Below are 27,085 nucleotides of genomic sequence, written 5' to 3' on the forward strand. Positions count from 1 at the left end.
TGTTTTAACATTTGTGTTGGGAGATGTGATTGTATTTATCATAAAATTGCACTATTCATCTGTCGTTATAGTTTCTTCTCATTCATTATAGGCTGTCTACAACAACTTCTTAAATATGTCCCAAATTCTATGTCATTTCCCCCAGGTTGAAGTCGTTATTTTTAATCAGGCACTATGTTAGACGGAATCGGGGTCCTCGCCCTCTGCATTTTGAAACCGTCGCGGTGAAGAAGACACCTAGCAACAATAGCCGGGGAGAGAGGAGGAGGTGGGCATTGCACTATTAAAATGATATGTTCAACTAGCAGTGCTTTGCGGTTGATGATTGTTTAAGGTTATGTGTTTGGCAAGAATACAGTAACGACAGAGTGTATGCTATCGCTAACCAGTGGCATGGGTGATTAGCTTCTCCCCTTGCTAACTGGCTAATGACTGTTAGCATGCTTGTCAAACTCAGCTTCCTAGAGCGGATTGTATAGCTAACGAACGTCGCCCAAATTTGCTTTGCTTGCAACTTGTAACTGACAAAGATCTATTTTGGTAAATTAGGTTTTTGTATGAATATCTGGAGAATCGCCATGTATTGCAGTTGGCTTGCCTCATACATGCCTGAACCAAGTTGGCCTGCATGGGGATTGTGCCAACGAGTGTTCTTTAGTATTGCGTTTATACCAGCACTACATTTCCACCTATTTGTTATTTCGTTTGTTTAAAATAGGTGGATTTGTTATTGACCAGAAGAACCTAGGTTTACTAGGTTATCGTTTCCCTGGATTAGTCACGTCTGCACTCGGAGAGTATGATGCTACATTCAAGCCTTCGGGGAAAAATCGTACATTTAAGAGACATCCTAGAAATACAATTAATAGCAGCTTTCTGATGTTCCTTTTATAATTGGTCAGCGAATATCCCAGATATCCATTTCCATTGCGCAATGCTTGTTACTACCAGGCATACAATTGCATGAGATTGTAGTGAAGTAGGGTATTAAGATAACTCCGTTTTGTGAGAATAAAATACATCGTTATGGCACGTTACTGCTTGTGTTGTGATAAAGTAACGTGACCGTGTCATAGGGCGGTTGCAAATGATCTTGTTGATCTCTGTTTAGTGTTTTTAGAGAAAAATGTGACAATTCAGTTTCTATTCGGTGCCTATCACCACCAGGTTGTGTAAATGTATGTTTTCCCACAGGTCTGGAATGTAGCGTGCGCCCTCCCTTGAAACTGAGCATGCGCAGAACATGTTGTAAACAATGAGACTATTCCAGACCGTCTCCAGCTTTGTGTCTACAGTTTATCTGTGCAAAATTAACAACTGTATCCCTCAGCTCCGCGTGTATTAAATAAAAATGTTCCATGGTAAGTATAGGGACACATTTGTTACCAGATGTCATCACGTACACTTAGATTTTTATCGACATCTTCACCACTAAGACCAAATGTGTTGCGTTACAGCTTGAAATCTAACCTCGAATGACATACTTGGGCGTGACAGCATGCGAATGAACCGACTATTATTGTTATAATGTATCCAGTTTTCTATTTATTTGTAATCGTTGATATTTCACCGCAAAGTTGTGTACTTTACTCTTATCAGTCTAGATTTTCATCTGAGCAGCTTCGCTCATGCTCCCCGGCTGCTAAAGCGGGCTTGTTGGTTAGCAAGCAAGCTAGCAGATGCTAGTCCCACTGTAGTGTGGTTGGTTCTGATGAGATATGAAGTGTTGGATTCTAAATGTGGTTGTCTGGAACTGCACTGGCACTCGCTTTATGACAAGAGCTACGTAATATATTTGTGCTGCCTACCTGCACATATTTGACACTGGAGGACAGGGATTTACTTGTTGGTAAAATCATTCTGTATTATATTTTACAATGTGTGGCAGCTTTATGGATGGCATTTAATATTAATATGCAGGCTGATGGCTTGCTAAACAAAGAACACTTTTGTAATTTATTTGATTCTCACCAATCTGACCATTGTCTTAGTTCATGTGCTAATATTATTTTATGAGTAATGGCCAAACTAGATGAAGTTGTGTCCACGCTGTTTAAAGGAAAGTATACATTTTTTTTTGTTTTTGTTTTTGATGTATGGTTGTTATTTGTTAGTAGGAGCTGTTATTTATTATAGTCTTCCTGGAACTGACATTTTTAATTGGCATTCACTAGTGGTTAAGAAACCATTCTGGAAGAATTTCGTCATTCATTTATATTCTATAAGTGTGCTGGAGTAGTAATTTAAACTTTTATTTAGTGGAAAAAAAGCATTAAAAAGAGAGCTAAGTATCACATTTCTCTACATAGTGGTTATTAAGTTTATCATCAACCGCTGGTGCTGAGGTGTAATGTGTTTTGTGTTGTAGGGAGCTGAAGCATGGAGGTGGTTCTGAGCAGGCTGAGGGGGCTAAGTGCTGATGAACTGCGCGAGGAGTTTGCCCGAGCAGGCGTCAAGTGTGGTCCTATTACCGCTACCACCCGAGCCACCTTTGAGAGGAAGTTAGCTCGAGTCCTGGCCGGGCCAGAGAGCGGCGCCACTGAATCGGACAACAGCTGCTCTTCAGCGGGTGTCTTGGGCGGTGCGGCCTCCAATGCAGATTATGCCAAACCTGTGTCATATGCCACATCAGCAGTGGCTCCCACCACTGCTGCAACAAGCGGCAAATTCGCTGCGGCGTCCGGCGAAGAGCCGGACTTCGGCTACGGTGTGGGTCTCAACCCTCCAGAGGAAGATGAGATCTCCATAAACGCAACCTCAAACAGCTCTGGGGAAGGCAGTAACTCTCAGTGCAAAACGGAAACACCTTCAAAGTCGGCACAAGTGTCCCCAACCTCTTTTTTTGGAGTATGTCCGCTGTGGGAAGATGTTTTGACTAGAAATGGTAAGACAGACTCTGCTTGTTACTTGTCCAACATATGTCAGTGTTGCGTATAGAGTATTGCATCACAGTTCAGGATCACTTGCCAGGTGATCTTGAATTTGGGAATCGAAGGAAAGAGTTTAGATGAGTACCGAAAAAAATATATTTGTAAACCATGACTAGACTTGGTATGAAATTGTAAAGCCAGTACAATTTCACACAGACAGAATTTTATCATTCAGAGAGGAAAGAGCTCTATTTTCTTTGATAAGTTAAACTTTTGGCTTCATAGTGACTTGAGGCCAAAGTCCAGTCTAAAATATTATCGTGTGGCTTGTTTGTTTGTGAAATCTACTGTTTGTCCAGTTTCTGTATTTGTTTAGAGTACTTGCTGTTGTTGTCTGAAAACATTAATTGTTATTTCTTTGGTGGTAAGCAGCAAGGCAGTAGGACTGCATGAACTCTCCGGAATAGAGTATCGATCTAAATGAATCTTGAGCTATGATTTTACAGGCTGACTGAACAGAAGGGAAAATAACAACAAAACAATGCAAAAAAAAAAAAAAAATCCTCCAACCACCAGTTAGAAAGTCACCGTAACACATAGCAATACATGAAAGAAGATGTAGAAAGAGTGGAAATGGATAAAAGCTGATTGTCAGTGGGTTTTATTTGCCTGCAGAGAGAGCACACGTGTACACGGATAAGAAGGATGCCCTTCAAGCTGTTAAGACGATGAAGGGAGCCCGCTTCAAAGCCTTCCCCAACCGTGAGGATGCTGAGAAGTTTGCTAAGGGGATCTGTGACTATTTCCCCTCCCCCAACAAATCTACACCGTGTGTATCGCCTGTCAAACCGGGCCTGGTCGTAAAGGGTAAGTAGATACAAATCTCTGTTTTAAAAAAGGCCCTAATCAATACTCTGTTATATATTTTCTCAGAATCTCAATCTGTGTATCATCAAGTTATGGCACGCTGCTCTTTTTGGTCACGTAGAAGGCCAGCACTCCTACAAACATGCACAAGTCTGTCTTTTACTGCCTGATAGAGCAGTGTACAGCAGATGTTTTTTGGTAGGACTACTCAATATAGCGGTGAGATCCATCATTCTTTCCAAGTTTTGTCAGGTCAACAGTAGCTGACGCTAACCGATGCATGGGGCACACCAGCCTTGAACAATATCTGGAGTTTTTCCCCAGCAGTGCCTGTCCTACACTTTCATTCTCCCTCTCCACTCCAGACAACATGGAGGTTGATACCATCAACCGGGAGCGGGCCAACAATTTCAAGAGCCCACGCACCCAAGACCTGACCGCCAAACTGAGGAAAGCAGTGGAGAAGGGCGACGAGATGGCCTTTACCAAGCTGGTCTGGGACAACCCACGCTATCTCATTGGTTCAGGGGATAATCCCACAATTGTGCAGGTGAGGATTTAATTTCTTGTGATGTTTTGGTGCTCTCAGTCTCAGATTATATATTTATTGCAACTTTCTGAACCAGTTTCTTTAACACAGAATTGATCAAACCTGTAGTAAATGATGAGGCAGCGTTGTTTGAGCTCGTCTGAGTAGTGCTGCTGTGATATCTCAAACTCTGTGTGCGATTTATAGCGATGCATTACTTGGAATGTTGTGTATGTTTGATACATGAACATCAGTGCCAACCTTTCAGCTAATGCCCTCGTCAAGCTTGCAGTTGCTAAGATGAAGACAAAAATATGACCTAGTGTACGTTTGTATCATGAATCTTTTATCTGTTTGAAGACGCATTCAAGATGTTCTTTTCTTTTTTTTGTCTAAAATTCAAAGTCTTAGAAATTGGTCTTTTTTAGCCAACATATTTGTTGCTATTATATAAAAAAATACCTACTGTTGTCATTAAAAAAAATTCAATAAATATTGGGTGTTAAATCCCTAACTTCAGCAGGTGGTGGAAAGGTCAGATGCATTCCTTCCTGTTGACAGGAGATTAAAGAGGATTATGTGCTGATCCATACAGTTGTTCCACTGTTTTCTCTGGTTAGGAGGGCTGCCGGTACAACGTGATGCACGTGGCAGCCAAGGAGAACCAGGCAGGAATCGCCCAGCTGCTGCTGGACACCCTGGAAAACCACGAGTTTATGCGCCTCATGTATCCAGACGACCAGGAAGTTATGCTGCAGAAACGTATCCGCTACATTGTAGATCTTTACCTCAACACTCCAGATAAGGCTGTAAGTTCTTTTACCCTACCAGCACAAAACCAGACTAAATTCGATTAGTTCTAAATAATGTTCATATTGTTTGTCCGTATGTTCCAGGGCTTTGAAACACCGCTCCACTTTGCCTGTAAGTTTGGGTGCCCAGACGTGGTAAATGTGCTGTGCTCGCATCCTGACAGCGATAAGAACTGTAAGAACAAGGATGGCCAGAAGCCGTGTGATGTAAGGGAGTTTTATTTTTAACCCTTTATTGAACTTGGTTACATGCCCACTGAGTAGGAGAACCTTCAGCATAGACTGGGTTGTAGTTGCTGGTGGTTATTACACAGAAAGTATTCATGAATGTGTACATATGGAAGCTGTCTAGCAGCTACTAATCCTTGCACACTGGTGTGCTGGCAGTCGTTGCTGAGGGGAGGTAGAGTTATGCTCGCTCGGGTCTTGAAGCCGTGACCTTTCAGCTTGCTTTTTTAAAATATTTTGGCAACAATCACTCACTGCACATTAAAGGCTAAAATTAGATGAGCAAGTTGTTTCCCCGGTTAACCCATCAACACTTGTATGCTGTCAGCTGCACACACTATATATCCCTAATTGTTCTTTCTCTTCCAAAGCTTATTTGTAGCAGAAAAAATAAAACCCAAGAAGTGAAGCAGAAGATAAGTGACTATTTGGAGGGTAAGGACACGCACACATTTCTGAAAATATAACAAGTGTTTGTTCCTCTTCTCCCTGCTTCCTGGAGGACACAGAGAAGTGCCATTTAGTGTACACACAGTAGATGTGTTCACAGAGAGGCCTGATTAAATAGAAGCAGCATGTTACATCCTATAGTTTTAAATTTAGCAATGTGCGTCAATGTTGATTTTTCCTTTTTTTATCTGTTGCGTTAGCCATAGTGGCCGATATAAGGAATTAGGCTAGAAAGTTACTTTAATAACTGGCTGTGGGTACTATTGAATACATTGCTAACCATTTTGTATTGCAAATAATGTTACAGCTCAAGTTGTGTGTTTTTGTTCAATCCCCTGAGAGTCAGCCTGGGCTGTGAAAAAAGTAAAACGTTGGATAATTTGACAATTGCAGTGTTAGACTGGTACTGTACTGAAGTTGGAGAGAGAGCATGGCATTTGGCATGAAGTTCTGCATAGATGAGGTTTGATTCCCACTGATAACACTCAATAACAATATATGACTTTTGATTGTCTGTTGTCTCACAGACCGCTGCTTTATCCCTTTGCTGAGGGCGACCGACAACACCTCTCAGCCCGTCATCGGTGGTCTGTGGTCACCTGAGTCCTCAGAAAGTCTCTCGCTGACCCAGCGGCACACAAGAAGCCCAATGGATCCCGTGATGACTGTCACAGCCTTCGCTGGCCCACTGAGTCCTTCTAAAGCAAGTTCTTTACCCGATTACCTGTCTACGCTTTCTAAATTCCAACGTCTCATCATTGCATTCCGTTAAAAACATTCAGTGACCAGCGCATGTTGTTTTCTCCTGTAGGCAGATGATTTCCGTCGGTCCTGGAAGACACCGCCCAGAGACAGGGCGGAGCATTTCCACCACATTCTTAAGTCTGATCCTGACCGTGGGGCAGAGAGAGTGGGCAGGTACGTCCACAACCTCATTCTGCTTATGTTGTCCATATAACTTTCTATGTGTGAGACTACTGAAGGGGGATACTACTGGGTTTATTGCTGTCATTTTTTATGTATTAAGGCAATAATCTGGAGGTAATACTTTTTGAATTATTAGAATAAACATGTTTTGTTTTTGGGGGATTACAAACATGTTGGGCAATATAATTAAACAGTACCACATACTGCACCCTCCAAAGTGAGCATACAGGCGAATCCTCTGTAAAACTGTTTCAACAAAATTTGAATCACATTAGTACTGGAAATGGTTCAAAAGCACTATGAAAACACCCGTCATCCTTTATCTCCAGAGACCTGGCTCATGAGATGGGCCACCCATGGGCGGAGTACTGGGACTTTCTTGGCAGTTTTGTGGATCTGTCGTCAACTGACGGGCTCCGCAAGCTGGACGAGTACCTTAGCAAGAAGGATTTCAGCCCACGCGCTCACGAAGAGGCTGGGGAGAATGAGACCAGCAACAGGTTCAAAACCCCCTCTCCAGGTACCTTCACCCGCTCCATATCAGAGAAGCTGCAAGTGCTGAAACAAAACATGCGCTGCACACATTCCAGATCACCCTCTCTGACTGAATCTGTTAATTGGCGTTGTAGCGTAATCACTGTCCTCGGATATAGCTCCTGTATGATACACATATTATCATACGAAATGGACATGGAAAATATTTGACAAAGCTGCCATTAAGAATTATATGATAAGATTACACTGTTATGACAACTTTTAAGTCTGTTTTGGTCATTCATCGTCCCTGGTTGCAGGCAAGCCCAAAAAGTTCTGCAACTCCATCTCTGTTGGTGCCTTCCTGGACGAGGGTGATGACATCAGCCTTGAGGAGATAAAGAACCGGCAGAACGCAGCGCTCACCAGCATCACGTCCTCTGCCAAGGACTGCCTGAAGGGAGCAGTGGGCGGCCACGAGTTCCACATCCTGCCCATCCCGCTGCACCACCGCGGGACTGACCTGATCGAGACGGCGGCAGAGCGGGACCTGCTGTGCTGCTGTGACGACAGCCTCCTGACGCCCGGCATCGTCTGCAAAAACGGGGTGTGCTCCTCCTGCAGAGATAGGACTCACAATGGAGACCAGGTGGCTCCTCCTCGCACCTCTCCGTCCTCCTCCTGCCTGCTGTCGTCCATCTCCAATCTCATGGCGGAGTTTGAGCGCATGTCTCTGCAAGAGCCGCCGGACAGCCCCACCAGCTGCAGGGAGCGGAGGAGCAGTGGCGGGAGCCGGCACAAGGAGGTCCGGGACTCCTACAGCTCCTCCTTGGCCACAGACCTCAGCTCCGGGCTGAACCGCCTATCTCTTGGTCACAGCAGTCAGGATGGTGAGACCGTGGAGGGGGCAGAGGAGAGGCGCAGCAGTGGCAGCTCAGAGGAGTACTTTGAAGCAGAGGAGAGTCTGGAGGTGTTGGGCAGGACTAGGGGGTCAGTATCAGGGGGGCGCAACTTCTGTGCTCGGTCCAAGTCGTGGGACCATGGGGGGAGGGACCTGAGCAGCTCGGGATCCTCTGGGTCCTCTTATAAGTCCTTGGATAACTCCAATGAGTTCCTACCCAGGACCCCGCCGCACATTAGAAGAGGACTTTTCATTGACGGGTGAGTCTGCCTCTGTGGAGGGCCACGATGTTGTCTTGGATAATGTTCCACAAGATGATGTGTCATAGTCTTAAGTAGCGCGTCTTGTTTAATAGTGTTGGGTGCTATAGTCTCTAATACTAGGCCAGACAAGTATACTGCTCCACCAACTGACAACACACTCCAGTTCGACTGCTATTTGGGGAGTGGGACAGGCAGCTAAAGGGTTTGATGATCCCAAACTTCTGAGTTCCGACCATAATAAGACATTAGATTAATCTTGTTCATTAATGTTTTTATAGGGATTCACCGTCCAAGTTGGACCGAGAGGTCCTGTCGGCAATAGAAGGCTTAGACCTCGATCCCCAGAAGTATCCCAGCATTCACAAGTGGAAGAGCACAATGGAGTCGTACACGACGTCGGACATGCAGAGGTTAGTAGGCGTTTTATTTGCAATGAATATTAGTCTCTATTATTGGTTTCCTGATTATACGGTGTGTTCATGATGCTGCTCTGGCCTAAAAAGAGAGAATTTTGGTCTCAGTGGCTGATTAAGTCCGATTATCAGATTACAGGCCAAATACTGTTTCAGTTTCAGAGTTCATTTTGGCATGAATGCATGACCTCTGTTGTTTGTCTCTTGACTGTGATATTATTTACGTGTACAGTCTCCATCATAAAAGCATATTTATGGTAAGATTAGATAATCCTTTATTAGTCCCAGTCTGTGGTCTGTGTTCTCTAAGGTTGTTCCAGAGAATAAATATGGTGCATTTAGACATCTCTTAGTAAAAAATGCCTCCACACTGACAAAACAGGTCAAAGAAGCTCTTTTGATGTAAAAAGAATGTTTATTTCATGTGCAAAATGTGATTAAAAAAGGGGAAAGTTTCAGTCATAGGACATAGCACCTTAGTTGCTGATGATGGCATCGAAACATGTGCCGTGTTTCAGTGTGTGGGAGAAGCTATAAATCGCCGCACCAGGTGTAGTAATTGTTCAGTCAGTGTTTTTGATAATCAAGCCGATGCAGCTAGGTTGTGGTTGTTTTATGCTGTGGGACAGTCAAATCTGTACTCATTGTACCTTTCAGTATTAGTCGCAAAGTAACAATATTGTAAAAGCAACTACTGACCGGTGTTGATGTGTGTCGTCTAGCTGGCCCAGCCCCGCGGTGGTAAAACCGCGACTCAGGATGCAGCACCAAACTCTTGGGTCCCCGGTCAGCGGCCTGATGTCTCCCACCGGTCGCTTCAGTCCTGGCCGGCACGCCGCCTCGCCGGACTTCAGCCCCAGCCGTTACAGCCCTGCCAATACAAGCTACATCCAGCGCATCCGCCTCAAGCACTTGAACGAGCCTAACTGACCACTCTTCTCCCCCACAACGGCCATAAACCTCTCCTATTCCTAACCCCCCCCACCTCCCTTTCCCCCTTAAAAATCCAGCTGCACCGAGGTGGCTACACCACGGCTCAGAAACCCTATACCTAACAGGAATATGCACAAGTGTCTGGAAGATTTGTATTAATCATTTATGGTACTACTCCTATGTAATACAGGAACTCTCATCACGTTGGGTTGTGATGTACACTCAAGACTTTAAAAAGGAAAAAAAAAGAAACCGTGATAATTTATGTACTGTACGGATGTGGGCCGTGTTGAATTGACGGTAATGTTATTTGTGGCAAGTGTGAAGCACCTGTATCATAGCCTGAGTCAACTTTTTTGAACATTGTGAATACAAGCCGCACTCCCCAAAGTTAGTTCGTCACTAAAACATTGGTGCGGAATCCTCAACAGGATTCTGTCACCGAGGATGTTCTTTTAAACAAAACAAAAAAAAAAAAAGTAAATTGTCAATATTTTAAAAGTTATTTTTTGTATGTTGGTCAGTAGCACAAAAATGTAATGTTTTTATTAATGGTGTTAAAAGCGACTGCCATTTCCTATGTTTTCCTCAGTTCAGGAATTGCCTTAATTTTCTGAAGTGATGGAGCAGCTCTCTGTCAGTTCGGACACTCTCTCTAGCTCCTACGTGAAACATCTGGAAATAGCAACCTCACTGGCTGCGTCATTCACAGATGAATTAGGGCAAACATCGGAAAAACTGATTCGACTGAGATCTTCCATGTTTTTATTTTGTTCTTCAATAAATGCATACATTTTCCATCTTTTCTCGGTGGTTCCTGGACACGTCTTGACTTTTCCTTTCTGCCACAACCAGCGGCCTTAGACTGAGCAATTTGTATTCTTTTCTCCGAAATGTCTTTCACGCACAAGCATCTCCCACAGTGTGAGGAAGAATATAAAAATCAGTCGTCTGGAAAGTGAAATTTCAAATTTCTCGTCTGGGCTAAACCTTAAAATTGCCAAGTCTGAGACCACCTTTAAGCTGTATTAAGCAATTTTTAAATCACTAGGGGGCTGAAAGACTCCACAACTAAATAAACAAAATGTATTTATTAGCTTATTATAGACATCTTGTTAAAGAACTGCCTTACGCTTACAGAGAACCCAACTGATTAGATGAGAGCTGCACAGTTGGATGTCTGTTCCCAGTGGGATCGGCAGCATTCGCAACCCGTTTCACTGTATAAAGTTTGATGCAGTGTTCATTTCAAAACTAGCACTTAAAAGAGCTCTAATGCTCAAAGTTACATCATGAATCTCTTCCAATGGTTCAAATTGGCTGACAGTAAACTCATGTACACATGGCAGGTACTTGCATTTTTTCAAAACATATAATGGTTGAATGTGAATGTACTAAAACCTGCTGTATCCAAATTGTTACTTGGGGATGAATTCACTGCTGTATGACGGCTGATCAGCTACGTCCGTTTAATATTCAGATTGAGAAACAAGTGTTCTGAATGTACATTTTTTTGTGAACTAAACCTTTTGTCCGAGAGCACAAACTACTTCAGAGAAGATTGTATTGTCCGTGTGCTCTCAGGTGGCAACAGATCTAATTCTGGTCTCTGAATGTTTATGAATGTGGAACTTTGCAAAAATGCACCTAAAAAACTTAAAACATGCTTCTTGTGCTTTATTAAAAGTTGTCTTTCATGGTGAATTCTCTTTCTGTATGTCTCGACCTCATTTGCTTTCAGCTAATCAATAAAACATCACTCCTACTTAATTGTTAATGTTTTATGTACTTTTTCGAGATATTTCAGGAAAGAAATGTGACGGAAACGGAGGAACCTATCATTTTCCTTTATTTACTACAGCTGCACCATACAAAACAATAATCTTCACACTTCAGCCTACTGTAATGATAGATGTAAATGCTAAGAGCAAGATTTGCATTTACAACAGCTATACAAACACTTTTTTTTTTTTGGTTTAAAAATCTGTCACTTGTGAAAAAATCCTCAGTTACATTCAGGAGCAGCTGTTAATCACTTCTGCTGGCGTTCTATGGCACGGAAGTAATCGCAACCACAGAGTCTCTCATTAGATGATGGTAGTTCAATTACAGAATAAGAACATCAAAAGTAATTTTCAAGACACTTAAGGAGAAAACTGAGCTTTGACCCTGCAAACCACCTGACCAGGCATCGGAGTCCCAGAAACACTGCCGTGCGTTGGGCCGTCAGGTCCGTGTTAGTTTGTCCGGGGGCATGAATCCTGCGTCTCCCAGAGTTCTGAGGGCCACCCTGCCGCTCGGTCGAATGGTGAGCCATGTGATGCTGCCGTTATTCAGGCCCATACGTAACCAGCCCTCTGGAGGAAACTGTAGAGCCCTGAGAGAACAAAAGAAAGATGTGAGCACTGGAGCTACTTTATATTTACACGGCGCTTATTTAACAAAGAGTTTGATATGTGTGATCTTGTAAGAGACACAAACCTGCAGACGAAATAGCGGATGACATTGGCATGACACACGATGATCTCGTAGCTGTCCTCCTTCTGCTTGGGGTCAGCCCGGTGGATGTAGCGGCGGAAGGCTGCCTCAATGCGAGCTCCATCTTCGTGGTACTGCTGGAGGATTGGTAGAGAGGTTGAAAGCCTGCTTTGTCAAATGAAAGGGTTCCGTTTGAACTCCTCAGTCAGAGCAGAGTCAATCGATGAGGCTGCTGCGCATCGTAGGGAATGTATGAAGAGTCTGGTTCCAAAATGAGGCCAACTATATGGAAAATGTTACTTCTACTAAAGCTAAATCAGCACTGAATCACTGTTTAACCTGTATAACCCACGCTGTTTACGTGGGTTATTTATAGGATTGAAATACAGTCCAACTATGTCTTTATATTTTGGAAATGAACTCTTCCTACGACACATTCCTGTGGCAGCGCACTGATGGATTGGCTGATTTTTTTTAACAAACACTTCGCAGGACACCTGCACAGACACACGGGCAGCAGAGAGATACCTAAACAAGGATGTGTAAATATAGAAACGCAGGCCTACGACCCGCTCTAGAGGTAGAGGGCATGCATCTTCTCTCACCACAGCATCGGGCTTCCAGTGAGTGACGGGTGGAACGGGCTCGATGGGCGCCCCCTCCCTCAGCAGATCACAGCTCACGAGCTCCACTCCTGGACCCGTAACGACATTCAGGGCAGGGAAAAATGTTAATATACATTTCAGCATTTAAAGCAGGTGCATTTCACAATGATAAACATGCTATGAATAATGTATCCACAGTGGTATGTATTACCCAACAACTTGAAACATGTGTCAAGCAGAAATATATTCAAGTATCATTGACAGCGTAAGACAAAATGAGAACTAATAAATCACTACAAGGTAAAGTATACGGTAAATAGTTTAGCTATGACGGCTTTTAAGAACCACAAATATAACAATATGTATGACGACAGTAACATTACATCAGTACCATGAACCTTAATTTGGGATTACTGGTATTGATCAGTGCAACTCTAAAAAGGAAGTGTGGCATCTATCCACTACCTGAGAGGTGTTTGCTGATAATATTGGCCGTCTCTGTGGCCCGGGCCATGCTGGAGTGGATCATCACATCATACTTGAGTCCCAACGCTGCCAACCGCTGGCCCGTGAACTCCGCCTGCTCACGACCTGGAAATGGAGACACGACGGCCGTTAAAACAAAATGTGGGTCGGACAATCGGCGAGCAAGGAGATTGTTCTGCTGTCAGGGTGGTACAGTTGCATGTATGTATACGCTCAACACTCATTGAAGCTGGTTCCCAGACTGCTGCCTATTCAGCTTTCCAGGGTGACTTGGGTGGAAACGGGTACCTAACGGAGTGAGGATCCTCTCCTTGTCGATGGAGCCGCTCAGGTTGTACTGGGAGTGTCTGATGAGGAGGATGTTGCGGGTAGCTTTTGGTTTACTGGTGTCCTGCTCCGAGCTGGGGTCTTCAGTTGCTGGAGCGGTCGTCGTCGTCGTCGTCTTCTTCCCATTGGTCAGTGCAGATGGGTCTCTCCTGAACAAAGGACGAGATCAGGTGATCTTGAGATTAGGTGGCTTTGTCTGTCTCAATTAACTTGAGGGGTGGTAAACTGGGTTAACACAAAATGATTTAAGATGATGATCAGTATAATATAACCTCTAAACCTCTTGTTTTAAAAAAAAAACACTAAGCTAAACTAAATTTGTTAAGCTATTTCAACCTAAATGTCACCATGGTGGATAGCCAGCTACTAAATTGATCCTTATTTGACAGAGATTTGGCGTGGTGTATACTCCATATAAAGTGGTAGGAGGACAATTGAGGGGGTGGGATCAAATAACCAAACAGCGCGCGTGAAGGCACGTACTTATCCCAGTTAAAGTCCCACGCGTGTCCAGTCGGTGCTGGTGTGTGGCTGGCAGGTGTCCACGCCGGCTGCGCCGCTCGCAGGACGGTCAATCTCGACCACCGACCGGTCGCCTCTCCTCCCCGCTGCTCACCGAAGTATCCGCGGGAGTCAGCGGCGGCGGCGGCGAACACTAGCACGGCAGAGCCTCCGGCGAACCCACAAATTAGTTTTAAAGTTTTCCTGTACGACATCCTGGAGAAGCAAACTACTGCTAGCTAATTAACGTTAGCCGAGCTTAACGGGTTTACCGTTACGAGGGTGTTAACGCTAACGCTGTTTCCCCCCTTACAAATGTATGGCTTCCTAGTTACTCAACGGCGTTTGACTATTAATCCCAACTCCATCAAGGGGTACAAAACACGCGTTCTGTGCCACGACATGTACCCGGGCGGTGGCTGTTAGCTGGGAACTAAAATTACCGTTCGCACCAGAGATAGCAAGCTAATAAAGGCAGCAGTTTCCTCCAAACATTACGGTGACTCGCCCGAGCTTTCTTCTTCTTGGGGGTTTAACGGCAGCTGGCATCCTCAGTGTTACATTTAGTGCCCTCTGCTGGAGCAAGTTAACTCCTACAGTGTCCGGTTTGTCACATTTTAGGTCCAGCGAAGGCCCTGTTGAAACTGCAGAGTTTCTTCTTCTTCTGCCAAATTAATAGGCTTTTTAGGGGCTTTGTCATGCTCAAAAACGTACCAAATTTGGCATGCATATCAGGACTAGTGAAAAATGTGATATTTTAGGGGTCTCGCATTGGGGTATTGGCTCTATAGACCACAGCTGAAAACAAAAAGAGCCAAGAGACCATCAAAAAACAGGAGTCAGAAATCCCCCATTTTAAGGGGGGGGGGGGGGGACATTGGGATTGGGCCACTGTCTCTTCTCCCCCCTGGCAGCTCCCACCCATGCTCCCATCATTTCCGCTTCCCTTCTTCCGCAACGATGACGACTTCCGCTCCTCACCCCCGCACCCGGCGTTTGCAATTGTGCACAGATCCCAACATGTGCCGCTTGAGAGCGCTGTAATCCCTAAATCCACAGTAGTAACTACAGCTGGAGTTGCCCTGATTATTATTCTCTCGCTACTCTCTATTGTAGCGCCACTGTGTAAAATCCATTCAGCATTTCAGTGGTGCCAAACTAATGAGTTTATGAGACACTGGTTTACAATGTAGAGCCGCACAAATTTAACCAAATTACAGTAACATTTCAACTCTCTTGAGGACTGGTGACTATGGGTAAAGACATTTTAGCAACTTAAGTTACACTTGAATTGATGCCTATTGCTATACAATAATCATAGCGAATTTAAGAATGGAAGTGGACTTTCTGTAAAAGCAACTACGCCTGGTTTGTCCACGTGTGCACGCTCAAACACACATTAAACTGCAAGATTCTAAGTGAAGTTTGGTGTTTCTCTGTCCCAGAGACCGCTGCCTGGCAGGACCAGAGCTAACATTGGACTAGTCTTCTTCAACTGTGAGAGACATTTTGATTTTCCATTAATCTAATATTCATCAATATTGATCGAGTCGGTGAGCATTTGTGAGACTAATTATTCTCATTTGCGAGACGTCCGGGTGACAAATAAATCGTGCAGAGCGACAATCAACATTACAGCTCCGATCACTTACTTGTGCTGGGTTTGCACGGAGGCTCCACCTTTTCAAGCGGTTCAGTGACCTCACCAGTGGGCTGGATTGTAAGGGTGGGATTTCCAGGCTTCCAGTGAGTGAGCGCTGTGTATTCCTGCCTCTCTATCTTAGGATCTATGCGGCTTCAACGATAGCAAAGAGGTACCTTTAAAAAGCCACAGAGAGGCCTATACATTGGATCTTTTTTTTCCTTCTACATGCGACTCCAATCGGAATAAATAATAGAGGAATGTGGAAATTACAGAATGCCCAACAGCGCTGGAAAGAGATTTAAACCCACCAAATACATCCCAGTGTCCACTGCTGCCACACTCCTTGTGGGATCGACCACTTTATTTTTCGTCTTCACGTAAGTTTGCATCGCTTCTTGTTCTCATTCGTTGCGTGCCGGGGTTTTTCCCACACTGTGTTGTAGCCACAGATTACACAGACGAGAGTGGATTTGCAGCTCGGAAGTTTGCATGGGTGGATTCGGTCACTCAGGTAGAAGAAGTGATTATGTAGGAGTATATATGGTCATCTATCCCGACGGGGAATCTGCTGGCGGTTCTGAAATGGGTTTTGCAAAACGCAGCAGTGCCTTCGCGAGCAGCCTCCGACAGACCATTCAGCCATAGGTTTGTACCTGCGAGGCAAACTTCCAATAAACCATGCAAGTTTAACGCCGCTATTATCGTGCAGGAGACCACAGCTTAGGCCGCAGTTACTCACTTTCCATTGAAGAAATGCCGCAGGCAGTTGTTGATACAATTAAAATGGTTGCATTGGCTCAGCAGGCGGTTGTGTTTGATTCATGCCCACTCGGTTGGGATAGATACAGTGTCACACAACCTATCAAGAGGCATTGCAGTCATGGTAAGCCTGGCGTCCCCAGAGTGGGAGTCCTGCAGGAGTCCTCCACCTATAGGTTCTCTTGCACCCACCACCATGTGTCACCATGTGTGTATATAGCCAACACTGCCATTTAGGTTTTCCTTTGGAGGAGAAGAGGGATTATGGGCAACCCTTCACCGAGTACACACGTCCTCCTTACCCTCTCAAACACAGATATTAATTCACTTGTAGTGAATTTCTATGTTCTGACAAGCTAGGTGACAGTGGTTTATCCACACCAGCTGCAATCAGGATGATAACATAATCACTCACCCTATAAACCAGCATCATCGTCCCAGACCCCTTCCATCTGATGAAAGAGGTAGTAAGTGTCATGAATTTAATACAGGGCTTCCACTGTAGGTTGGGAGATAACAGAGCGATGTGTCTGATCTAAATCATCAGTCCCACATACATGTTCCTCTAGTGCTGACCCCCAGGTGAATTCCTTATCAGTTAAAAATCATGTTGGAATCCTCTGATCGAGACTGAGGACTGTTGGGAAAGATCATCCAACCTTTAGTGTATGCAGTCATGTTGTCTGCCAAAGTATAAAACTGCAGAATGTGATAAGTCTCTCTCCAAAGGTGGAACAGGGTTTTAAAGACCGTATGTTATTATGGATAATGGGAACATTATGGGTGTGTAGGTAATGTGTCACTGTTTTCATAATAAGCAATTTCTATCATTTATAACGCATATTTTCACTTAATATGTCTCTAATCAACAGCGGATTTTGATACAATATCGTGTGTGTTTGTATCAGTAAATAACGTATTGCTTTTTGACACGGGTCTGTGTTAGATGCAAAAGTGTGACACCGAATGTGCTCTTCACTTGTATGAACGAGAACAAATGCAGGAAGACACAGAAAATGCTTAAGCTGCACCCTAAGTGGTTTTGCATTCTCAGTCTCAGGTCAATGACCGAGACTGAAGGTGACATATGGTGTTTGTGGGTTTGCGTCTTTAGGTCGGATCTTAGCTTTAAAACTCCCAGCACTCCCTGGTGCAGTGTCTCGGGCTTTGCATAAACAAATGGCCTGATTTACAAGCCTTGCAGTGGAAATAATGTGTTGTGATTTAATTAGAGATTTGCATTTTGTTTGCAAATAGCAGGAGTCAGATTTTTTTTTTTATAGTAGCTGCTCTTTTGCTGGGGTTCACGTCAATCTGCACATCAAGGTCCACCCCCCCCCCCCCCCCCCCCCCAGCAGATGGTTCAAGGGTGAGGATTAGGACTTTACTCGGTTGCTCCTTCATTCCTCAGTAAAAGGTCCGCAGGATTGAGTCGCACATAATGGAACCCCCTGGGGAGCAGTGCACATCCAAACTAGGCCATGTCTCCTCATTCTCAAACACACATAGAGTCCATCATGTTGAACCCAGTCTAGCCGTGTCTTTGACTGGAGTGCAAAGCTACACCCACAAACCATAGAACAGTGGTGTGGTATCTATATTTTATTAACCAGAATAACGTACAACAAGTGCAAAAGTAGGAACAGTTTACATTTCTATGTTGCCAACTTTGTTTGGCAACCACAAGCTTAGACATGCAGGGGGTTAGAGAACCATACTAAGTCCATCATATACACTTGTGTGCAGCAGAGTGCCAGGGACACAAATCTTTTTTTATTTCTAGGCCGCAGTGTGTTAAAGGTCCCGCCGTTGCCAGCAGGCCACTTGGTGTCATATGGGCAACGGAGGATGAGACTTGGGGCCAGCACTGGTGCACACACACCAGCACACTGTCCATAGTGTGTTACTGTGTTTGGCTTTCTGACGCCTGACAGTTTGTGTTTCTCACAGAGATTGAATTAGAACACATTAGTACAGAATTATTTATATCTCCACAGCATGACCACGACTCATCACAAAAAAATACTGATGATAAATTAAGCTTTTAGTCGCGGTGTAGCCACCATAATATTATCCCAGCCTGGGTCTATAACTAGATTCTATTATACAGTAGCTTAGACCTGTCACTGTGTCTAAATCTGTCCCAGCGCTGTATGGCTGCACTGAAGAAGCTTTCTTTAACTTTAAGTAATCCCTCATTATGGCTTCATCACTGCCCTTGACCATATGCCAAAATGATAACCTGTTCAGGACACTGAACTGCCAGGCAGCCCATTATCATTTGTTGTCAAGCCTAAATAGTCCAAAATTTAGACTCAAAAGTTTAGAGTATGCATGAATACATGTGTGGAAACTATCAATTGATCATCTGAACAAGACCTTGGTTCAGCGGTTTCTGCTGCGTGAAGGTGAATTACGAGAGAGGTAGTCAGTGGTGGAGCTATAATCACCAGGCTGAGAGCAGCGCTGCACACGAATCTAATCTTCAGCTTCCACATCTGTTTCCTCCTTTTCACTGTATATCGGTTGAGTCGTACTTCATTCAGATCCTACCCGGTGCTTTGTTTTTCAATTGTGCTCCACTCTGAGGTTCTCGAAAGAGATTTTTAAAGGTATTTCCGATTTTAGTTGAGAGTTGTCGAAACATAGGAAAGAGGGGGATGATGCACTGTTAAAACAAGTGCTCATGTAAGAGAGGGCTATCTTCACAGTTCAAAGGGAGATGGACGTGTCAAATGCAGTTTGAATGGTAAAAATCAATTAAGCCATTGTGGAGATATCAATGTCTAAAGTCAAGAAAACTGTCTTGCTGGCAAATTTGAGGGCATAGGTCATAACATCAGCAGGTTATAAGCTGTAGGTGGGTGATTTCTACCTAACTGACCCAGGGAAACATACACAGAACATGTTGAAATGCTCATGCTAAAGAAACGGTGCAAGAGAAGAGTGTAAATGAAATAGAGTGGAAACTCTGGGTTACTGCAGACTGCCTATAGGCACAGCAGCCTTGTAGCTCTCTTCACCAGTAGCTGGAAAGCCTCTTCTAGTTTCTGTACAGATCTAATTTTGAACCTTTTTGTGGCAAATATTTCCTTGAAATATATTTGAAATGCTTAATATGGGCTAACATTACATTTTTGACATGTATGTAACTTATTTTACATTCAACAGAAGGCCAGAGTTGTTGGTAATGTCTCTTTGTTCACCTGTCCCCTTCTCCCTTTGCAGTGTTGTGGTGTTCTGCGTCTTATTCATTGAAAATCTGAAAGCATAATTGAATGCTGGTTCATTGATCTTAACTCCCGCCCCGTGTGTGATTATGTATGCGGAGCTGCTGTCATGTTTTTGTCAAGGGGTTCAGTAAACAAGCTTGTAACCATTAATGCTTCGCTGCTTGGTATTAGTATCCATTAGAGCCTGTTTGCCTTCCTTTTGTGTTGGTTTAACCCGTGCTGTTTATACTCGGTGTGGGAGCCAGACTGTCTTGGCTGCCTTTGGGTTTAGTTTGTTTATTCAAATGTGTGATGAGGATATATTGCCAGGTTTGAGATGTCGCAAGGACAGAGCACGTCTCAGGAGGAGGAAATTACCAATTGACATGTTATGAATGTGCCCTTGTAGCTCTTTCTCTGTCTCTGCTCATGAACAAGCGTCTGTCGAAGCAAGAAACCAGAGAATCTCAGCCTCCCTGATGTGATACTCATGTGCAGCATTATGAGAAATGAGCAGGACCTTTGTGTCATACTCGCACAACTTTAACCTCCAAGTGAGCTTTACAAAATATATATTCCATTACTCCCATGAGAGCAGCAAATTTTAGCTCTTAAGGCAAGCTCATCAGTATTCCTCTTCAACTCCCACTCATCTTGCCATCAAAAACATTCACTTGAATATTACTATTCTGTCCTCACACGCTATCACAGCATTAGGTTTCAGCTTCTCAGCTGAGGTGGATAAGGAACTATCCTGTCCTCATGTCACACAGGGGATAAAACTTGATTATCTTGACAGGGCCAAAAGTAGCCCATAGACGCACAAGCTCACCAGGACAAAATATTCCCTCAGCCCAAAATCCATGTGGAGCAGACTTCTGGTTTGTTGAGATAACGGGATAAAAACAGTAGCAGGTCGGTGCGGTGTGAGTAGCTTCGTCAGATTAGATAAAGATGTAATTTCCTCTGTAGGTCCTCATCCATCGGCACCTTGAGTGATGGTCTGCAGATTGACAATTGCAGTGCAGGGTTATGTCAATTCTGCTCTCAGGAGGTACTTAAGGTGACAGCCAAGTGGTCTTATTTCTCTTTGAGCTAATGTAGGAGATAAGGCAACCTTTACAAATTCACATTCATCTTATTGCTTTTGACAGCATGTTTTAGCCTGTGCGCTGGTTTATGTTTCCTTTCCAATTGTATTGTGGTTTATGGTTTACCACAAGGCACGTAAGATCAACACAGATTGATCACCAATCCTCTCTGCTCCTGCAGCCTCACAGCTTTAAAGGATAACTACGGTTTATTTCCCATAAATGTGGTAATTGTGGCTCTATGAGTTGTGCTGACTTTACACCCTTCACTTCTTAGTAGAGGTTTAAGGCAGTAAGGGCTCTCTTTTGTTTTTTTACGTGAGTCATTTCAAATGCTCGTTTCTGAATAAAAGTAAAGGGGCTGCACGGTGGTGTAGTGGCTAGCACTGTCACCTCACAGCAAGAGGGACCCGGGTTCGACCCCCGATCCCGGGTGGTCCTTCTGTGTGGAGTTTGCACGTTCTCCCTGTTGCAGCGTGGGTTCCCTCCGGGTTCTCCGGCTTCCTCCCACAGTCCAAAGACATGCAGCTTAGGTTATTTGGAGACTCGAAATTGCCCGTAGGTGTGAATGTTTGTCTGTCTCTATATGTGCCCTGCGATGAACTGGCGACCTGTCCAGGGTGTACCCTGCCTTCGCCCAATGTTAGCTGGGATCGGCTCCAGCGCCCCGCGACCCTCAACAGGATAAGCGGTTTGGATAATGGATGGATGGACAGAAAGAAGCCTCCTGGAACGTCCATAATGGCTAACTGCAGAGGGATCTACATCGGGATCAACTGGCACATTGGTTTGTTTTACATTTATGAGGCTGTGAGAAGCTTTCCATTTACTGTCTGTTTGTTCTAGCGATGTGGTGGTTAATTAGTCCCAAAAAGCCACAATAGCCACATTTATGGGAAATGTGCCAGGTGGAAATAAATGGCGAATTTCCTTTTTAAAGCCGATACAGCAGCTACATGGTGTGGCAGTCAGAAAACCCTGTTCCACCATGGTTACGTCTAAGTGAATGTCCCAACCCCCAATGTCCTGATTTCACCAATACAGAAGCAAAACTCCTTTGAAGCTTTGCTGCTTTGATACCATCATGTAACGCCAGTCTGAGTTACTTTCTATTTAAATCCATCAGCACTGTTTTGATTCCCATTGGTAATGTAGAACATTACTACTCAGACACTGAACTATAGTTAGAATGAATGTAGGGACCGGTGGGTCCTGAGTGGTGTTCAAAGGTCCTTTAGAGAATTCCAGGGAGTCTCTAAATGAGAAAGAGTTCAGTGTTACAATTCATTTGATGTTGATTGATCCGAGTTAGTGCACTGTATTTATATGTTTTAGCTCAAGGGGTGATTGTACCTAATCATAGCCTTATGGAGCCACTATACGCAGACTCATCTAGTTTTTAGTCTTTAGTGGTGGATGTAATTCTCAAATGTTTGAGCATCATCATGAGCAGCTTTAACATTCAAAAATAAGTCATGTAGCTTGCTCCTGTGGTAGAATTAAACAAAAGGGGAGGGGAAATGTCTTGATCTACTGTATGGTCTAACAGTGTATGTTTCTGAAGGGGCTTCTGAATGGGACTCATATGGCTAACCAAACAGCTAATACATCACACACACACACACACACACACACACAAACCAGGCCTGTCCGCCCGGTCAGGGAGCCGCCATATATCTATCTGTCGGAGCTAAGGTATGTCCAGCTGTTGTGTCTCCTCAGAGTAAAGCTCGAGAGAAGTGCTTCTCATTGGGATCAGGAGTCCAACAAAGGTTCTTTTAAAGAATCCTACAGGGGCAGCAGAAACATAACATCAATATTATTTGTTATCTCAATAATATAATTACTTCTGTGTTTACTTTTTCTAGTCAGACCCAACATTGATTACACTGTGGCCAGAGTGCAAAGGCAAACTTACTCTAAAGAGAAAGGTAATCTTGAACTGCCACCTCGTCTTCCCTCCATCATGGTTCATGTAGGCCTGAGCAGCAGGCTGCTGGCAGAGCTTTCATACAGTCAGGGCAGATTGCCTCTATTGGTATTGATGAGTGAAAGAGGCCCAGAGAATAATAGGCCAGGTCTTCTAATCTCATTCCATCCCAGCCTTCCTGTCACTGCTTGACAACTAGGTTAAGATAATGCTGACAGATCCTCTTCCCTGGCTCTCAACCATGCACCCTAGAGCAGGGCAACTGCCTACTCTACATGCCACACAAACACGAACCAGTGACAACTTTAAATTACCTCAAGCTTCAGGTCAAGGCAAGTTTACCTTGATTTGGTTCCTCTGTAATTTTCAATAAAATCAACATTGCTGTCACCGACTCTACAAGATGAACACAGTTATTATGTTGTAAAGCTCCATTTTAATGATCATGTTTGTACAAAAAAGCAGTTTCCTTTTGTTATTGTACATTTTTTGAAAAAAAGGTTATGAGACTCCAAAAATGCAAAGTACTGTTACAGTGCTGTTACTGAAACAAATGCATTGCATAATTCTTCACACTATATACAATGTTTGTTTTGTGGAAGGATTTAAAAGGAGTGCTAATTTCAAAGAAAGAACCATCTGCATAAGACCGTATGTCTTTAACAGGGTGAGATCATTGTTTGCAGATTTGCATAATTTATCATAAATGAATAAAAGCACAGACATCCTAATCTGGAACGGCAGGTGATAAAATAATCAAAATTGTAGCATGTCCTTCGCAGGGTTTTCAAGCAAATGTTGAGTTTTAATAGAAGTCAGTGCTTTCTAAAATTAGCCTGTCCTCTTTCCACCAAGCTCTGAACTTGTGAAAACTCTCTGAAAAGAGAGAGGAAAAGTCTTGAATTTGTCTAAAATCAGTAGAGTTGGATGAATATTTAGATTCATTTCTTTGTCCCACTGCAGTTTGCGATTGTGTTCCTTTCTCGCTGTCTATTTAAAGTCCTTTTGGTTTCTCTGAAGCGGTGACTTTCTGGAGCTCTGGTGCTTGCCAAAAAAGTAAATTGTGCCTTGTGATGCCATAGTTGAGCTAAATGGATCCATGTGGATTCAGTGCAGAAAGCAGTGTGTGGGTGAAAAGTGCGGGAAAGTGCAGCGAGGTGCTCTCAGAGTTCGCTGTACTCCACCAGCCGAGTAAGCCGAGGCCGCCTGGAAAGTCTCCTCCTGGGGAACATGTGGGATTAATTTAGACCTCCAGCCTCTCCCTCCAAGGGTGTCTCCACCCTGTTCCCCTCATGTTGTTTTGCCGGAGGGAGACCATGACTGGTAATAAGTAGAAACAGAGGTGTATGTCTTAACACATTACATTACATTACAGTCATTTAGCAGACGCTTTTATCCAAAGCGACTTACAATAAGCACCCTCAGCCAGAGTGGCTTTCTGTGAGATCAGGTAGTCTGTTGCAAATCGAGGCTCCCAGTGTTTACAAGAGTGAAGCAGTGTCCATCTCTGGGACACAGAGGAAGACAGACAGATAGACTGCGATTATAAGAGCAGGTATTCTGCATTTTTGCCACTTTTGAAGTTAGTGGCTTTAGAAGTCAGTGGAGATGAGTGGGCACAGCAGACAAAGCCGCTACCCATTCATCTGTGTAGTAGAGTTCACCCATTGAGCTATAGGCCAATCCAGATATCAACATTTTGGACTTGAAGCCACTATGTGTAAAATTGTGACGTGATTATAACCACTTTCATGTTGAATATTCTGAAACATAAAACTTCAAGCTGACGCTGTTCTTATATAGCCATCCGATGGGTTTGCGTGAGGTGACATTCTATAAATATAAGTGGTCGCTCTCGTCTTTGAAGCCACGGATCCAGGGGGCTCCAGCCAGGCTCGCCCCTGTTAGACTTTCACCCGGTCCCTTTGAAGTTCACTGTAGAGGCGACCTTATCCTGTCACATCTGTCACACGCTATTATTTCACACCACTCTGGACAGTTTATGAATAGGCGTCAGATATATATATTGATATTTATTGGAGCGTAACCTGCCAAATGTCATGTACTTATAGATATGTCCTTTCTTGTTCATAAACCCATATAGACACATATGCAGGCATTAGCACACGCAGCTATAAGAATACAGTTTGGTATATTTCAGTGACATCCCAGGAATTGTGTTTTTGTATAGCTTTAAATAGCATACAAACTATTTTATACATTTAGTGGTTCGTCGTGTTGCATTAGCTGCTGCCTTCCATCCAACCCTTTTTAACTTTCGCCCACTCTCCATCATCCACTCTCATATCTGAAAGTGTAATGGACTCTTGTTGATTTTTTTTCATGCTGGACTAAAGAGGTTTGTTTGTCTATTAAAACCCTGCCAACATGCTAAGCTACAGCCAGAATGCAGAGACAGAAGGTAAACCCCAGCGAATCAGTTTGATGGAGAGCCTCTGTACTCCAATCAGTTGCTGTGTTATCCTTTTGCCAAATGTCTATTTAAAAATAATGGCATCATGCTTGACAGTGAGGATATTTTAGAATGAGGTTAAATTCACAATGCACAAATTTATTCAGCCCTCAGGCCTTCACCATTCTCTGTGGATTCCAGGTCCAATTCCACCTAATATAATGTGTCTGAGTGTCATGTGGAGAGCAATATCTGCCACAGTTTCATGAAGCTAGTTTTCAAAGGTCAGAATGTGGACTCAATTTGAGGTTCCACGTCATCCAGTTTCAATACTTTAATTTACTTTATTTTTAGTTCCATGGATTGTTTTATTTAGCTATCATCGCAAACCAGTAAAAGACCCACTCGTGCAGCTGTGCTATTCTTATAACCCAATTTGGCAGACATTATAAAAAAAACGTGTAGTGAATTAATACCATTGATGATGGGGAAGGAAGTTGTTGACCACATCTGTGACAGAGGCAGTGCTCTGAACCCTCTGCTGGAGAGCATCACAGCCAGCTCTAAGCGGTGGATTTCCTCTGCTATACTGTTTTCTTTGGCCCAGCTGTGTGCAAAATTCTACAGAAAAGCCTGCGATTTTTATGTGAATGTTATCCATGTACAGCTGATGAAGTCATAGTTGCTCTATCTTTGACTGAAAAACAAGGAGAGGAAGCTTCACTTCTCACTCATACTCCTTTGGAGATAGTGAAACACATGCAGGAACTACAGTAAGCTGTTCACTGGCTCTATTATTGTTATGTACATAGCACTTTTAACATTTTAATGTGATATGGGTCAGTCAAGCAATTTAATTGGGTGGTCTGCATGTATTTATTAGGTAGTGGGCAGTGTGGTTATGCAGCTCTCTCAATATGCCTGCCTTATCTCTTCCACAGTGAGGATGTTTTCTGTTTGTTTGGCCTCCTGTCTTGGGGGAATAGTCTTCACAGCAGTAACCTAACCCAGCATTCATTTGAAGGCCAAGGAGCACATAATTTACGGACAAGGCTAGATTTAGTTTGTGGGGTTACAGGTTAAGTCATAAAAACTCCTGTTCATGACTACCGTATCAATGTTTAGGCTAATGTTAACTTGTTAATGGATTTGGAGGAGTTTACATTCTACAACTCCAGCCATTAAAAGTGAAAACTAAACTACTAAAAGTGAAAGCCCAGCCAAACAGAGTTGTTCCTTATCATACATATAATAATAGCACTAACTAGCTCTACACAGCAATACAAGAGCAATGCTGAAGACAGTGTTTTGTCAACTAACTCATGGAGCTTACATTAGCTTAATTAGCTAGCTAGCTGCAGCTTAAAATTGCTGGCTAGAACTGAGAAGCTTGCTCTTGTGTATGAAATCAAGAACCCATTGTTTGAGTGGTTTGCCACCATTATCATTGTAAACTGCATACGTGCAGAGAATGGAAAGCTTGACACACGTAGCAACTGTAACTAAGATGGGTCTTAGTGAATGACCTATTGGGTGGTCTGGATGTAAGGCATTGCGCCATGTCGCTGTGCAGCCTCAAGTGCTTTAAGCCCTCTAACTAACTTAAAGTCCCAGGTAAGGAGCTTCATCCGAGCTTATCTCTTTCAGACTGAGGAGGGTGTTTGTTTTGCCTCTTCTCTCCGGGGAATTGACAGAAATGATCCATCTTGAGAGATGAGCTGGAACCTAGGGCCTGGCCTTTTTAGTAAAACAGTTGATGCAACCTCAGACCTCACACACTGACTATACTGCACAGGCCAAATTGTGCTCTGGCTGCAAAGTGCAAAATATCAACAGACCTGAAGCCAAATAAGTGCTGAACTACAACAGGGCGCTTGGGTGTCGGTGCTCAGAGCACCATGGAGTCAGTGCCACACCACAGTGCCACTCCAAATTTGGATCTTAGTCGGAATCTTAATCCGACCTGCACAC

The 27,085-nt window shown here is 43.7% G+C and overlaps 3 protein-coding genes across 7 annotated transcripts in view; 2 read left to right on the forward strand and 1 right to left on the reverse strand.

Annotated features, from left to right (window-relative positions):
* Nucleotides 1-194: 194 nt before the first annotated feature.
* On the forward strand, nucleotides 195-10,465 carry ankle2 (ankyrin repeat and LEM domain containing 2). Of its 2 annotated transcripts, none has more exons than XM_076104931.1 (13): nucleotides 195-268; nucleotides 2,369-2,884; nucleotides 3,546-3,737; nucleotides 4,103-4,287; nucleotides 4,887-5,075; nucleotides 5,163-5,285; nucleotides 5,678-5,741; nucleotides 6,284-6,463; nucleotides 6,572-6,674; nucleotides 7,013-7,203; nucleotides 7,478-8,318; nucleotides 8,600-8,731; nucleotides 9,457-10,465. In XM_076104931.1, the coding sequence occupies exons 2-13, from the start codon at nucleotides 2,380-2,382 to the stop codon at nucleotides 9,662-9,664; spliced, it is 2,913 nt and encodes a 970-aa protein (XP_075961046.1). In that variant the 5' UTR covers nucleotides 195-268; nucleotides 2,369-2,379; the 3' UTR covers nucleotides 9,665-10,465. The 2 variants fall into 2 exon arrangements, with proteins under 2 accessions (XP_075961046.1, XP_075961045.1); XM_076104930.1 differs by lacking the exon at nucleotides 195-268 and adding an exon at nucleotides 1,217-1,361.
* A 1,034-nt stretch (nucleotides 10,466-11,499) lies between these two features.
* On the reverse strand, nucleotides 11,500-14,607 carry pgam5 (PGAM family member 5, serine/threonine protein phosphatase, mitochondrial). 4 transcript variants are annotated; one of them, XM_076104935.1, is made up of 6 exons: nucleotides 14,047-14,607; nucleotides 13,525-13,712; nucleotides 13,216-13,341; nucleotides 12,751-12,839; nucleotides 12,149-12,279; nucleotides 11,500-12,044 (listed from the first exon to the last, which is right to left on the reverse strand). In XM_076104935.1, exons 1-6 carry the CDS (start codon nucleotides 14,277-14,279, stop codon nucleotides 11,894-11,896), a joined length of 918 nt encoding a protein of 305 aa, XP_075961050.1. In that variant the 5' UTR covers nucleotides 14,280-14,607; the 3' UTR covers nucleotides 11,500-11,893. The 4 variants fall into 4 exon arrangements, with proteins under 4 accessions (XP_075961050.1, XP_075961049.1, XP_075961048.1 ...); XM_076104934.1 differs by having other exon boundaries at nucleotides 12,149-12,282; XM_076104933.1 differs by having other exon boundaries at nucleotides 12,751-12,843; nucleotides 13,214-13,341; nucleotides 14,047-14,606.
* Nucleotides 14,608-15,982: 1,375 nt separating this feature from the next.
* The window catches only part of zdhhc8b (zDHHC palmitoyltransferase 8b), a 56,821-nt gene continuing 45,718 nt past the window's right edge, over nucleotides 15,983-27,085 (forward strand). The window contains exon 1 of the mRNA XM_076104861.1: nucleotides 15,983-16,086. Within this exon, the coding sequence (XP_075960976.1) occupies nucleotides 15,983-16,086 (104 nt within the window). The remainder of the gene's footprint in view (nucleotides 16,087-27,085) is intronic.

The sequence above is a fragment of the Anarhichas minor genome, unplaced genomic scaffold, assembly GCF_050575085.1.
Source record: "Anarhichas minor isolate MPS153535 unplaced genomic scaffold, ASM5057508v1 ptg000030l, whole genome shotgun sequence".
Classification (NCBI taxonomy): Eukaryota; Metazoa; Chordata; class Actinopteri; order Perciformes; family Anarhichadidae; genus Anarhichas; species Anarhichas minor.